Source organism: Tigriopus californicus, chromosome 10 (genome assembly GCF_007210705.1).
Source record: "Tigriopus californicus strain San Diego chromosome 10, Tcal_SD_v2.1, whole genome shotgun sequence".
Lineage (NCBI taxonomy): Eukaryota > Metazoa > Arthropoda > Copepoda > Harpacticoida > Harpacticidae > Tigriopus > Tigriopus californicus.
In genome coordinates, this window is record NC_081449.1 from 10668278 (window position 1) to 10683370 (window position 15093).

At 46.3% G+C, this 15093-nt stretch overlaps 6 protein-coding genes across 6 annotated transcripts; 3 read left to right on the plus strand and 3 right to left on the minus strand.

Moving 5' to 3' along the window:
- Window positions 1-79: 79 nt before the first annotated feature.
- On the minus strand, window positions 80-1896 carry LOC131889731 (cell division control protein 6 homolog). Its single transcript, XM_059238904.1, has 2 exons — window positions 956-1896; window positions 80-889 (listed from the first exon to the last, which is right to left on the minus strand). Exons 1-2 carry the CDS (start codon window positions 1712-1714, stop codon window positions 209-211), a joined length of 1440 nt encoding a protein of 479 aa, XP_059094887.1. The 5' UTR covers window positions 1715-1896; the 3' UTR covers window positions 80-208.
- Window positions 1897-2811: 915 nt separating this feature from the next.
- LOC131889727 (pre-mRNA-processing factor 40 homolog A-like) lies at window positions 2812-5305 on the plus strand (the record flags this gene model as incomplete). The annotated part of the gene is given in 3 exon segments (XM_059238900.1): window positions 2812-3728; window positions 3801-4419; window positions 4497-5305. Coding segments are annotated over 3 exon segments (2223 nt in total). The 3' UTR covers window positions 5202-5305.
- A 4146-nt stretch (window positions 5306-9451) lies between these two features.
- LOC131889734 (6-phosphogluconolactonase-like) lies at window positions 9452-10895 on the plus strand. Its single transcript, XM_059238907.1, has 2 exons — window positions 9452-9911; window positions 9975-10895. The coding sequence occupies exons 1-2, from the start codon at window positions 9639-9641 to the stop codon at window positions 10782-10784; spliced, it is 1083 nt and encodes a 360-aa protein (XP_059094890.1). The 5' UTR covers window positions 9452-9638; the 3' UTR covers window positions 10785-10895.
- On the minus strand, window positions 10896-11623 carry LOC131889562 (coiled-coil domain-containing protein 43-like). The gene has a single exon (XM_059238691.1). It carries the CDS (start codon window positions 11621-11623, stop codon window positions 11009-11011), a length of 615 nt encoding a protein of 204 aa, XP_059094674.1. The 3' UTR covers window positions 10896-11008.
- A 993-nt stretch (window positions 11624-12616) lies between these two features.
- LOC131889733 (6-phosphogluconolactonase-like) lies at window positions 12617-14060 on the plus strand. Its single transcript, XM_059238906.1, has 2 exons — window positions 12617-13076; window positions 13140-14060. Exons 1-2 carry the CDS (start codon window positions 12804-12806, stop codon window positions 13947-13949), a joined length of 1083 nt encoding a protein of 360 aa, XP_059094889.1. The 5' UTR covers window positions 12617-12803; the 3' UTR covers window positions 13950-14060.
- LOC131889736 (coiled-coil domain-containing protein 43-like) lies at window positions 14061-15027 on the minus strand. Its single transcript, XM_059238909.1, has one exon. It carries the CDS (start codon window positions 14834-14836, stop codon window positions 14174-14176), a length of 663 nt encoding a protein of 220 aa, XP_059094892.1. The 5' UTR covers window positions 14837-15027; the 3' UTR covers window positions 14061-14173.
- Window positions 15028-15093: the final 66 nt, after the last annotated feature.

The window sequence follows — 15093 nt, forward strand, 5'->3', positions numbered from 1 at the left end:
AAGAGCATTTAGATGACTAGAATTTATATAAGTCAGATAAAAGTCGTCAATGGCTCCGAGAGAGCTTAAACAACCGGACTTCGTTAGGTCAGTGTGAATTTATTTCAAAGGTTACTAAGTACATACATTTATGCACGGCGTTCAGGGCAGAGTATCGATTATCGGCCGTGTTCCGATAGAAACAGGCTCAACAAAGTTCTTATTTACATCACCGGATCAGGGTGGAGTCATTGATAATGGCGCTCAGCAGAGCCTTGTCCTGCAATGCTTGCTCGACCTCATTGTCGTCGATGCGCAAGGCGATCTTAGCTTCACGGGTTGACGTGTTCTTGGTCCGTTTCAAGCCCACAAATCCTCGCAGCTCCAACATTTGACACATGGAGAACAGCTCTGACACGTCCAAGTGAGGAACTTGTCTTTTGGCACAAATTCGGGTGTAGGTCTCTTGGAGCTTACCCATATTCACCTCTTTGGCAGTCCGAGTTAAGAGTAGTAACGCCGACATGACAATCTTGTGCTGGAGTGGCAAGTCCGACTGATTATCTTGGAGGGACGAAGTAACGCGGGATGAGTACACCTCATTGAAGATCTTGACCAGACAGGGTACATCAATACACTGATCCTCGGCTGGGGGCCCGTTCTGGAGTCTTCGTTTGCGGTTCTGAATCTCGGTCACCTCAATGGCTCGGCGGCACACATCTAGGGCCTTCCGCACATCACCGGACACGGCAGCGATTTTCTTGGCTAGAAACTTCAAGGCAGTGGGTTTGATTAGACACGCGTCGGCATTTGCGTTCTCCTGGTTGAGCCGATCCGAGAGGATTTGGAAAATCTCATCTGCATCGTAAGGAGGAAATGAAATTTGGACGGGCATCTCGGCAGCGTGGGTCTAGAGATAAAGAGGAAACATGATCAATAACAAACTAAACCAAGGTTGCAAAATTAATTATCTAACCTTGAGTCGAGGCAGAATGCGGTCCGTCATGTCTAGAGCGTTGGCGATGCCGATGAGAACGAGCTTGGACACCGACAAGTAAGGCCATTCAAACAACGAGTACAATATGTCCTGGCCTTTGCTTTCCAGCTGATCGATTTCGTCCAAGACTAGGGTATAATTGCGCTTCTGACACAACTCTCGTTCGATCATTGGGCGGGCATCTCGCTGATGGCCCGCCTTCAATTTCATTTGCTCGGCAATCTTCTCGTACACATCTCGAGGATGCTTCAGACTCATACAATTGACAAAAAGAATCCGACCCGCCACACTAGACGGCTCTCGATCCAACAGGTACTGCACACAAGCGGTTTTACCCGTACCGGGAGCACCCGAGACATACAGAGACCGTGAGCCTTTGGGGCGTCGCATGTGTTGGCAGAAAGCCTGAATGGCCCGCATTTGAACCTCGCGTCCAACAATGGCTGAGGGCAGAGCCGTGCTCAAGGCTCGCTTGGCTTGTCCCGCATCTTTACTCGGGGTAAGAGCCACGGGTGTGCCGGTCGGGGTACTCATGGGCTTCCGGCTTTTAGATGAGGCGGTTGGGCTGAGCATATTCAGCGCATTAGATACGCCCAACACGCTCTTTCGGGGCGAGGATCGCGGGGGTAGCTCGACCATAGCTGAATCCGATTGGGAGGCATCACGCATCACGGGCTTGGCCACGGCAGCCCTACGAGTGGCCGTGGTGGCACGCACACGCCGTTGCGGTCGGGGCATCGTATATCCTTTTGAATAGACAACGGCGAAAACAGTGAGGCCGATGTTCCACCTAAACGTCCCGAAAACAAGTCTCGGGATTCGATGGAATGGGTTCCCGCAATTTCCGTACCTCAAGGGACACAACCAGCTGTTTTGAAGGCACGAGTCCAACTGATGATTCAAGCTGACACATGTTTTCCCGGTCCCTTTAATTTTGCCTTTGTCAAGCCAATGGTGACTGAAATGGGAGACTGCAGTCAAAAATGGCTGGGCACAGGGATTAGAATAAGACAAACATTGTTTAGGAAATATCGCCCATAATATGCTTATTTTAGCATGTGTCATTTCTGATAGCTATAATAATGGAATGGGATGCTGTAGTTGGCCATTAGGAGTTTTTTCTTCTCGGATTTCCATCTGGGCTTTCAGAGATACTAGGGTTACCCTGAAACTGATCGTCCTGGCCAGATCAGGGCCAAGACGGGCCAGGGCCAAAATTTAAACAATTTAAAACCATCATGCGAGGAACCAATGCTATTTATTGATAGTCAATACCGTATTTTGATCAAAAGTGATGACTTACTTTTATTTTTATGCCCCATACTTGATGCTATGACCCAATGAACATATTTCGATATGATCAAAGAACCTGACTTGGATGTTAGCCACTGCTTGACCATGCCCCTGATGTAACAGCAGGCCAAAAAATCCGGCTGAAAGTGACCATTTTAGTTGCCAAATATAATTATAAAACGCTCTTAGAGTACTCAAACTCGTCGTATTTAACGTTTTTGCAACTCCCTTTTGTTATTGAGTCTCTTTCAGGGTCATTTTTGACAGTCAAAATTTATTTTCATTGCACTAAATTATCTTTACCAGTCCAATCTCTTTTTTTTTATAGCTAAACACCCTGAGTCCAATGGAATGTCAACAGCGCTCCCTACATCGTCGTCGTTATTGTCAACAACATCAAAAACCAATCACAACGTCGTGTTCGTTCAGTTCGTTGTACCTCATCCCCGAGTTCACCCGCTTATTCGTGCTGCACCCATTGGTCGATCTCTCCGCTGAAACCGGCGCAATTTCTGGTGTTCGTCCAGAGTGTCCGGTATTAACCCGCAACTTTCAGCGGAATGGCTTCTGCGGCGATGTCCACGCCCTCAGCCTCGAATTGGACGGAGCACAAGGCGCCGGACGGACGAACTTACTACTACAACACGGCCACCAAGCAGAGCTCATGGGAGAAGCCCGAGGAGTTCAAGACCGAAAAGGATCGCATCCTCGCCGCTTGTCCTTGGAAAGAATACACCTCCGAGAACGATAAGGTCTACTTCCACAACACGATCACCCAAGAATCTGTTTGGACCATCCCGCCCGATTATGCCGAGGTCAAACGGCGAGTGGCCGAATTAGACGCGGTCACCACAACCGTTGGAACGGTGGGGGTCACCAATGGAGCCGTTGCTGTGGTCAACACGCCCACTGATGCCGCAGTTGCAGCTGCAGCTACCACGTCTAAAAGTGAATCTGTAGCTGTTGTAGGAGGAGGGGTTGGGGGTGGTGGAGGAGCGCTTGAAGCGGCTATGATGGCCACCTTGGCCGCCTATTCCGGCGCCGAAGCGGTGGGAGCCATTCCGCCTCCGCCGTTGAGTGGTCTCACGCCTAATCCGGCAGCTCCGTCCGAGTCCAATGCCGGCGCGCTCCCGGGATCCGGGTCAGGTCAACCTATGAAAAAGGAGGTGGTTTTCAAGGACAAGAAGGAGGCCATGGAGGCCTTCAAGTTGTTGTTGCGGGAGAAGAATGTTCCGAGTAATGCCAATTGGGAAACGGCCTTGCGGCTCATCTCTAAGGATGACCGGTACGAGTACTTGTCCAAGCTGAACGAAAAGAAACAAGTGTTCAATTCGTACAAGATCCAGAAGCAGAAGGAGGAGCGTGAAGAACAACGCTTACGGCTTAAGAAAGCCAAGGAAGATTTTGAGGATTTCCTCATGAATAACGATCGAATCAGCTCTACCATCAAGTACTTTAGGTAATCGAGAAAAACATCATGATTTTGATGCGAGTTTCAGTATCGAAATGCGCGTTTTAACCCATTTTCTAGACTCGAAACCATGTTTGGGGATTTAGCCATTTGGAAGGGCGTGCCCGAGAATGAGCGTCGCGAGATCTATTTAGATTGTCAACATAACTTGGCCAAGCGAGAGCGCGAAAACTCGCGCGCCCTCCGCAAACGGAACTCGAAACGTCTACTCGAAATTATGGACCGCATGACGTCCATTCGTTTCGACACCACTTGGGAGCAAGCGCAACAGTTGCTGCTAGACAATCCGGCCTTTGCCGATAACGATGAGCTCCTGGCCATGGATAAAGAGGATGCCTTAAGCGTATTCGAGGATCACATTCGAGAATTGGAGCGTGAAGAAGAACTCGAACGTGAGAAGGAACGGAAAAAACTAAAACGATTCCAACGGAAGAATCGCGACGGTTTCATCGACCTCTTGAACGAACTACACGAGGCGGGTAAATTGACGTCCATGTCCATGTGGGTCGAGCTGTACCCTTTGATCTCTGGTGATTTGCGGTTCTCAAATATGTTGGGCCAGCCCGGTTCCACTCCGCTCGATCTGTTCAAATTCTATGTCGAAGACCTGAAGTCACGGTATTATCTGGAAAAGAAAACCATCAAAGACATCCTAAAAGAAAAAGGCTTTGATATTACGGTAAGCAAAGTCGCTTCTTCCTTTTGTTGTTACCAATGGGGTGGTTTGAGAACTCTTTTATCGTTCGTTTTTTGCAGCCGGAAGTTACATTTGAAAGCTTTGCCACAGTGGTATGCGAGGACAAACGCAGTGCTTCCTTAGATGCGGGTAATGTGAAGTTGACCTATAATGCCCTGTTGGAAAAGGCTATAAGTAAAATCAAAGAGCGACAAAAAGAAGATGCCAAGCGAAATAAACGCTACGAAACGGACTTCCGAAACATGCTGAATAAAGAGATCGAGGCCGTTAGTGGGGCGAATACGTGGCCAGACGTTGAGGATCTATTTCAAGATCATCCATCTGTTGAGGCTTTGCCTAATCACGATGAACGATGCAGAGTATTCTTGGAATTCAAGAAAGATCTCGAAGAGACTTGCAGTCACAGCCACAAGCGAAAGTCCAAGAAGAAGAAACACAAACGTGGGCGTAGTTCGTCTCCCGAGTATACGGACTCGAAGAGTAAGAGTGGGCGGAGTTCGACCAAAAAGTATGATTCTGACTCAGCCGAATCGTCGGATCATCGACCTCCTAAAAAGGCTAAAAAGAAACGCAGCCGTCGAGAGACGAGTGTGGAATCGCAGAAATCCGGATCTCGAACGAAAGTGGATCGCCGATCAGATAACGCCCCAAACGTGGCCAATTCTCCGCCCCCGGCTGGATCCGCCGAAGAGGGGGAACTTTCGGAAGACGAGCTCGAGCAAAAGCGTGAGGAGCTGCTACGGAAGCTTCAAGATGACGATTAGTCTAGCTTACACGATCGATTACCAGGCCTTTTGCTCTATAACTATTAATCTATCCCATCCAAGTTGGTTTATTATCGGTATCAATAAACAATAATTTCTGTTCAGCTTTCTTATTCGAATGTCAAAACTAGAGTATGTCTTTAGCGTGACGTTTTGTTACGCAAATCTTAATTTTGAAATGAAAGGTTTACTCACAATACCTCCACGTCAGCTAATTCTGGACATATTAAGATGACATCGCATGCATACAATCATGCAATGAATGTGTCAATCAATCCATGAACACTCTTGGAGATGTGCGAGGGGTTGATTAATCGTCACACACCAGCGCTTCTCTAATCTGTAGCTACAATGGCATCAAAATTTTGCAGAAAAAACAATCTTAAAATGCAAAACAGATGCAAAAAAACAAGCCCAAGATGCGAAAAAGAATGCAATAAAACTTCAAAGATGCTTTATATTGTTGTACCAGAGGTGTAAAAAATAGTCAATTAAGTCTGGCAAAATAGCGCCTAAAAAGCTGTGAAAATGACGAAACAGTTGGGGAAAATAGTCGATAAAATATGCGGAAAACAAGCACTGAGTTATGCAGTTTTAGGGTTTTAGGTAAAAGAAGCTAGATTGCCACCAATTTAAAACCTCTGGACATTAAGCAAACCATAACGTGTCCCAAAAAGTAAACTAATTTGGAAATTGCATTCCTAAAACTTCCAAAATCGAATGGTCTTCCTGTCAATCTGTCAACCTAAAGAAATTGCCAACAAATTACTTTTAATTATTAATGCTTTTGTAAAGCTTTTAATCAAAATCAGATTCAAGGGTCTTGGAGAGAAAGCTTCAATACATCAGAAAAGGAGAGCGAGACGTGGATAGGTAGGCAGGTGCCAGTAGGGACCCTGGACCAGGGTCTCTAGGTACCTGTGCAAAGCTTTTTATTCGACCCGTAATTAGGAAGACAAAGATAATAGTTTCTAATAAAACTATTCCTTGCTTTAGCTCAATTTTGCACATAAAGGCATTAGAAATTTAAAAACGACTACTTGAAATATTATGTTGCGTAGATACACTGCTGTACGGCCAAGGCGGAGATAATAGTTTCTAATAAAACTATTCCTTGCTTTAGCTCAATTTTGCACATAAAGGCATTAGAAATTTAAAAACGACTACTTGAAATATTATGTTGCGTAGATACACCTTTTGAAGACTCTTGATTGCAATTTATTTGAATTTATACCAATTTTCCATCCAACAGAGTTCTTGCATTTTATTGCATTTATATAGCATACAGAAATATAAACTCATATCTTGATCAACTCTGACAAGTTGTTGAGAATACATAAGTATCGGATTGCTTTATATTCTAGTTTTATTATACATCACACTAGCTGGCGACTGTGCAATTCAGTTGAATTTACACCAAAATTACATCAAATAGAGTTCTTGCACTTGATTACATTTCTATAGCATACAGAAATATGAACTCGTATTCTGATCAACTCTGACAAGTTGTTGAGAATACATAAGTATCGGATTGCTTTATATTCAAGTTTTACTATATATCAGAATATGAATTGAAGTATCAGGAATTGAACGTACTGGACCAACAAGACATTTCATGTGTGTTTAATTTCAACCGATTTGCACTTCGTAGTTTCTAGATTCCAGGTTGTGGGTTTCTCTTTTAACACAATCAGACACCTGTCCATACTTGCCTCAATTTATTTTGTGTACATATCTGTTGCTATCTGCTTTGGTCTTCGTTTCTTCGCCTTTCTCTAAACCAGTCTAGTCGTCAACTCCATAGGGTTACGCGACAAGGAGACAACGGACGGCTCATCATGCGTTCACACGCGCCCCAAACTCACCCAAAGCCTCTTTACTGAAATCCTTGACACGTGAACCACTGGAATGTGGATGAGGGTGCCACTGTCTCGAAAATTAACATTTCTGAATCAAGTCAAATGAACCTGACCCCGTGTTTTTACAAACCTGCGCACCCATTTATAGCCCAATTCAACAACTTGATAAAAATGCATGCCTCTTCAAATACCAATAGATAACTCAATGGAGTACAAATGAGCTAGCCCTCTTTTGCCAATCAATTGGCAAATGCAATTCTTGTGTTTACCTTTTCCCTTGGGCAGCTGACCAAGGAACTGCATTGAGAAGCCTTTTCATAAGGGTCATGCAACAACATGTATACAACCTATTTGCAAACTGCTATTGCAGTGGAAGTGTACATGCAAACACTTTCTTTAGAAAAGCAAATGGGCAGTAGGATGAAAAACCAGGATGTCTGTCACTTCTCTTGTTAAATTTTCCTATTGAATCATAGTTTTTAGTCACTTTTATAAGACAATAAATTCAAGTCTATCGTCTTTGGCTATTACCACCCTCTTTTTTCTATTCACTCAGTCAGCACGCAGTGTATTCAATCAAATAAAAAGAAAGGTATCTGTGAACCTTATTTGGGATAAGCAGAAGCTTTTCTTTCCTCTACTAGACATCTTAATACAGTTAATAGTCTTTACTTTATCACTTTTGGTTTTATCCAATTGGAATTTAACACTTCAAATTCAAACTATATACAATTTTTAACTCAGAAGGTCTGAAATTACTCCCAAGCTAGTGGTAATTTTGTAACTCCAATGCAGCCCTATTTATGAAATTAACTTGCATGATCTTGAGGAAAAGACAGTACTTCAAGATGCCAATATTGAGGGATTTCAAAAAATAAATGATTGAAATTTTTCATCACCAGGAGCAAAACAAGCAACATGGGCTATCTGGTCAGTCTTCAGTGGCTGGGACTTGTAAAAGCTGTAACATTTGTTTTTTTGTCTTTTTAAGACTACCATGACATGAATCAGAAACATTTGTTCTGAATCAAACATATTACTTGCCAGTCAGCCCAATCTCTGAGTTCAAGTACAAAGTTGTTAAATCAATGGAGCTCATTGCCTCTGGCTTGAACTATTCTAAGGCATGTGCTCTCTGGTGCTTGCATTTTGATTCAAAAGTATGAATTTGTGACTCTTTTTATAGTCTTGCAAAAAAAAAGCAAAAAAGGCTCTAAATATCCAAACTTGTTCGAGAGGCTTTATGGAGCCTAAACAGCCCTTGGCGCTCTTTTGCCACTGGCAGTAGAAAAACAGAATCACTTAGACCTTCAAAACCATTCCCTACTGTCTGTTGAGAGATGGCTCATTCACCATGGGCAATATTATGCTTTATGCTTTGAGCAGATCAAAAAACATGGTTTTTGATTCAATGAGTAGTAAATTTTAGTGAAATCTAATCAAAACCATGGTAATAAGAACAATCCCAATATAAATGCCCTTATTAAAGGTTTGCTGGGGTACTGTATTTGTAGAGCATCTGCTTTCTAATTTGTAAATCCTGGTTTGATTCCAGGCTAGCCAAGTCCAAGCTTCTTTGCAGTATCTATGTTACTGCATAAGGTACTGCTCTAACACCTAAAATGGGCAAACCTGAGGTCATTCCCAAGAACCAGGTAATAATCAATGTTGGCTGTGAATTGGGATGCTTACTAACATTTGGAGACTTAATCAAAAAACTACTTGAATATTTCAATACTTTCAGAAATTGAAACATTAGTTTGTATTGCCAGTATGGTCAAACTGGGAAACAAAAACATACATTTTTCTTCAATTACCTACAAAATACAGAATATTGGGTGCTTATTACACTCATCTGAGTCATCAATCATTACTATCATAATCAACCTGGTAAATCAGGCCACAGTTATGGGCAAAACCATAGATTTCTAGACACTGGATGTCGGACAACTGACCACTTGGTTGGTTAAACAATACAATAAACCGGTTTGAGATCAATTCCCAGAAGACCATCCATTGTACTGGTTTACCAGCAGAGTGGTTGGTTGTGCGACAGCGACATCCAGTGTCTTGAAGTCTATGGCATAACCCAGATAAAAGAAGCTTTATACATTATGTTTTGGCGGTTCTTGAGTCTGGATTTCATTGTGCATGGTCATAGCCAACCGAGGTCAGTTTCATTTGACGAAGAAGGCCATGCATTGACTTGATTCTGCAATGTAAATTCTTCGTCTTAGTCAGCATACCCGTCCATGGTCCAGCGGTTCAAAAGCCCACGTTCTACTATCCCCGTGCGTATTCTACTTGGGTCATCAAGGCGCATTGAGCGATAAGCGCTGAGTGAAATCAAGTGAAATTCTGACGCTCGAGCGAGTCAGCGCCTCAGCGCCTCAGCGCGTCTCGTACGTCTCGTTCGTCTCGTTCTTGTACGCTCGCTCGCTCGCTCGCCCACTGCCTCACTCACTCGTCACCTCGAAATCAAAGAGTCGTTTGAAATCCTGAAATTAAAATTGAAGCTCGAAGAACCATCCAGACTCTAGATCGATTCGTTTCAATCTGGGGAAAGGACCCATTGATCATGTCCGGTCACGAGTTGCTCACATTCCTAGTTTCGGGTTATTCCGTGGGCTTTGCCCTGGTCAACCTTCATCTGGCTACCAAGAAACTCCAGACCGCCCCCCAGTCGCCGGTGGAAGGCGATGAGAACCTGACCTTCAGCGTCTATGACGCCAATTCATCGACGGTTTTTGCCATCCATGAAGTGGACCAACATCCGGAAACGAATGGATCCGATGGGGCCCTATCGGCTTGGCAATGGAAACCCGAGGAGTCGAGCCTTACCCGTCAACAGGTGAGACAAATGAGTCGCACCAAAAGGGATGATGTCAATGTTTAGATGGAAATATTTCCTTAGATCGTCTCGTCCCAAGGACAAGGTCCGGCTCATGTGGCCCAAAATCCCACCAATGGACAGCTCTGGGTCAGTAACTACGGGGCGGGCACGTTAGCCGTTTATTCGACACGCCAGGGTCAAATTAAGGATCTACTTCTGCATGTCAAAGTACCGCAAGGCAGTCAGGTCAATTCGGATCGGCAAATGGCGGCCCACATTCATGGAGCTTTTTTCTTTCGCGAATTTGCTTACGTGGTGGACTTGGGCAGCGATGCGATCTACACCTACCGAATGACGGGCCCCGATGCCGTCCAGGAGGTGGACCGAGTGGGTTACTCTAGCCAGCCCGGATCGGGACCGCGACATTTGGCGATTGACGAGGCCCACGAGCGAGCCTATTTATTAAATGAATTGAAGAATACCGTTGAAGTGTTAAGCATCAATACCACTTCGGGCGGGCTAAGCCGCTTGGCTATCGTCAACTACCAAATTCCGAATGCGACCCAGGGTGTTCAACAATACGGAGCTGGTATCCACGTTCATCCAAACGGGAAGTTTCTTTACCTGAGCAATCGTGGCGACGGGGCTATCGTGGTCTACTCGATTCAACCCGCCGCAAAGAATTACCTGAAGTTGGAGCAGACCTTCAAGACCCAAGGCACTTGGCCGCGTTCCTTCACCATCACCCAGGACGGCCATTTCATGCTGGTGCCTGACCAATTCCTGGACGTCATTGAACTATTGTCCGTGGATCCCGCCTCAGGTCAATTGTCCTTGTTGGACTCGATGCCCACGATCAAAGCTCCGGCCATTGTTACCCAACTCAACTAACAGACATCCAAGTGAGCCACTCACAACTAATCCACCAGGCCGGTTGTTTTGCGTGTTAGTAGATAGTCAACAAAATGGTTTGAGTGTTCTAAATTAAAGATGGCATTCCGATCTGGTTTCTCTGCACGATGTATTCGATGGAAGGAGTAGTTCGGTTCATTATGTGTCATTTTGTTTCATTTCGCTTCCTTCTGCTTCATTGGGTCAGGTTCTTTTCCACGGCCTCATTTTCGTCGTTCGCCCTTGGCCGCCTTGTCTTGGGCCTTCTTCTTCCGGTCTTCGGCCATGGTCTTCTGCCTTTCCCGATCCTCGGCGTCCTTTTCTTTCTTGGCCATGGCTGCGGCTCGACATTTTTCCCGTTTCTCGGCCTCTGCGCGAGCCACGACCTCGGCATTCGTATTGCGCATCACATGGTCGTCCGCCGCATCTCCATCATCATCCTCGTCCTCCTCGCCCGAGCTATCTTCCACGCGACCCGCATATTGGGCCAGAATGGCCGCTTTCACCGATTGATCCACGTCCAAATGGCCAGACCCCGTGTTTCGAGCGGCCGTGTAGGCCGCGGTTTTGGACGCGGCAATCGATGCCAACTGAGCACTCAGATCCCGCATCTTTTTGTCAGTGATCTCCGAGCTGGAAGTGGGCGGAGGCGCCGCATTTTGCGTCTGCCTCCAATGGGCTTGGATGTCCCGGCTCATGGCCTGGATTTGGTCGACATTGTCGGAGATTCCGGCCAGAATCGATTGGATGCCCTCGGCTATTTCCTCGGGGTCCTCCTCGTCCTCGAGCATGCCCAAGATGTAGGGGACATAGACGTCGTCATCCGANTCAAAAAACATGGTTTTTGATTCAATGAGTAGTAAATTTTAGTGAAATCTAATCAAAACCATGGTAATAAGAACAATCCCAATATAAATGCCCTTTTTAAAGGTTTGCTGGGGTACTGTATTTGTAGAGCATCTGCTTTCTAATTTGTAAATCCTGGTTTGATTCCAGGCTAGCCAAGTCCAAGCTTCTTTGCAGTATCTATGTTACTGCATAAGGTACTGCTCTAACACCTAAAATGGGCAAACCTGAGGTCATTCCCAAGAACCAGGTAATAATCAATGTTGGCTGTGAATTGGGATGCTTACTAACATTTGGAGACTTAATCAAAAAACTACTTGAATATTTCAATACTTTCAGAAATTGAAACATTAGTTTGTATTGCCAGTATGGTCAAACTGGGAAACAAAAACATACATTTTTCTTCAATTACCTACAAAATACAGAATATTGGGTGCTTATTACACTCATCTGAGTCATCAATCATTACTATCATAATCAACCTGGTAAATCAGGCCACAGTTATGGGCAAAACCATAGATTTCTAGACACTGGATGTCGGACAACTGACCACTTGGTTGGTTAAACAATACAATAAACCGGTTTGAGATCAATTCCCAGAAGACCATCCATTGTACTGGTTTACCAGCAGAGTGGTTGGTTGTGCGACAGCGACATCCAGTGTCTTGAAGTCTATGGCATAACCCAGATAAAAGAAGCTTTATACATTATGTTTTGGCGGTTCTTGAGTCTGGATTTCATTGTGCATGGTCATAGCCAACCGAGGTCAGTTTCATTTGACGAAGAAGGCCATGCATTGACTTGATTCTGCAATGTAAATTCTTCGTCTTAGTCAGCATACCCGTCCATGGTCCAGCGGTTCAAAAGCCCACGTTCTACTATCCCCGTGCGTATTCTACTTGGGTCATCAAGGCGCATTGAGCGATAAGCGCTGAGTGAAATCAAGTGAAATTCTGACGCTCGAGCGAGTCAGCGCCTCAGCGCCTCAGCGCGTCTCGTACGTCTCGTTCGTCTCGTTCTTGTACGCTCGCTCGCTCGCTCGCCCACTGCCTCACTCACTCGTCACCTCGAAATCAAAGAGTCGTTTGAAATCCTGAAATTAAAATTGAAGCTCGAAGAACCATCCAGACTCTAGATCGATTCGTTTCAATCTGGGGAAAGGACCCATTGATCATGTCCGGTCACGAGTTGCTCACATTCCTAGTTTCGGGTTATTCCGTGGGCTTTGCCCTGGTCAACCTTCATCTGGCTACCAAGAAACTCCAGACCGCCCCCCAGTCGCCGGTGGAAGGCGATGAGAACCTGACCTTCAGCGTCTATGACGCCAATTCATCGACGGTTTTTGCCATCCATGAAGTGGACCAACATCCGGAAACGAATGGATCCGATGGGGCCCTATCGGCTTGGCAATGGAAACCCGAGGAGTCGAGCCTTACCCGTCAACAGGTGAGACAAATGAGTCGCACCAAAAGGGATGATGTCAATGTTTAGATGGAAATATTTCCTTAGATCGTCTCGTCCCAAGGACAAGGTCCGGCTCATGTGGCCCAAAATCCCACCAATGGACAGCTCTGGGTCAGTAACTACGGGGCGGGCACGTTAGCCGTTTATTCGACACGCCAGGGTCAAATTAAGGATCTACTTCTGCATGTCAAAGTACCGCAAGGCAGTCAGGTCAATTCGGATCGGCAAATGGCGGCCCACATTCATGGAGCTTTTTTCTTTCGCGAATTTGCTTACGTGGTGGACTTGGGCAGCGATGCGATCTACACCTACCGAATGACGGGCCCCGATGCCGTCCAGGAGGTGGACCGAGTGGGTTACTCTAGCCAGCCCGGATCGGGACCGCGACATTTGGCGATTGACGAGGCCCACGAGCGAGCCTATTTATTAAATGAATTGAAGAATACCGTTGAAGTGTTAAGCATCAATACCACTTCGGGCGGGCTAAGCCGCTTGGCTATCGTCAACTACCAAATTCCGAATGCGACCCAGGGTGTTCAACAATACGGAGCTGGTATCCACGTTCATCCAAACGGGAAGTTTCTTTACCTGAGCAATCGTGGCGACGGGGCTATCGTGGTCTACTCGATTCAACCCGCCGCAAAGAATTACCTGAAGTTGGAGCAGACCTTCAAGACCCAAGGCACTTGGCCGCGTTCCTTCACCATCACCCAGGACGGCCATTTCATGCTGGTGCCTGACCAATTCCTGGACGTCATTGAACTATTGTCCGTGGATCCCGCCTCAGGTCAATTGTCCTTGTTGGACTCGATGCCCACGATCAAAGCTCCGGCCATTGTTACCCAACTCAACTAACAGACATCCAAGTGAGCCACTCACAACTAATCCACCAGGCCGGTTGTTTTGCGTGTTAGTAGATAGTCAACAAAATGGTTTGAGTGTTCTAAATTAAAGATGGCATTCCGATCTGGTTTCTCTGCACGATGTATTCGATGGAAGGAGTAGTTCGGTTCATTATGTGTCATTTTGTTTCATTTCGCTTCCTTCTGCTTCATTGGGTCAGGTTCTTTTCCACGGCCTCATTTTCGTCGTTCGCCCTTGGCCGCCTTGTCTTGGGCCTTCTTCTTCCGGTCTTCGGCCATGGTCTTCTGCCTTTCCCGATCCTCGGCGTCCTTTTCTTTCTTGGCCATGGCTGCGGCTCGACATTTTTCCCGTTTCTCGGCCTCTGCGCGAGCCACGACCTCGGCATTCGTATTGCGCATCACATGGTCGTCCGCCGCATCTCCATCATCATCCTCGTCCTCCTCGCCCGAGCTATCTTCCACGCGACCCGCATATTGGGCCAGAATGGCCGCTTTCACCGATTGATCCACGTCCAAATGGCCAGACCCCGTGTTTCGAGCGGCCGTGTAGGCCGCGGTTTTGGACGCGGCAATCGATGCCAACTGAGCACTCAGATCCCGCATCTTTTTGTCAGTGATCTCCGAGCTGGAAGTGGGCGGAGGCGCCGCATTTTGCGTCTGCCTCCAATGGGCTTGGATGTCCCGGCTCATGGCCTGGATTTGGTCGACATTGTCGGAGATTCCGGCCAGAATCGATTGGATGCCCTCGGCTATTTCCTCGAGGTCCTCCTCGTCCTCGAGCATGCCCAAGATGTAGGGGACATAGACGTCGTCATCCGAAGCAATCTCGAGCTCGGCGGTCAGCTTCTCGCGAAGCCAGATCTCAAAGGTCGTGGTCATAATGTGTGACTGGGTTGCGTGGGAGTCACGCTTCTCCCCGGGGGTCAACCACCGCCCAAGAGTTGAGCAATTCGGGTTGACGAACGGACCCCTGGCTGACGACAGACTTCCGAGAATGGATGAAGGTGTATGTGTAGGGATGTACCGCTGAAAACACTCTCAACGTGTGCTAAAAGATCCGTCCATCCAATTTGTTTACCATTTGCATGCATTCTTTATCCTCCGGAATGTGATGATCATTCCCTGCGCAACCTTTT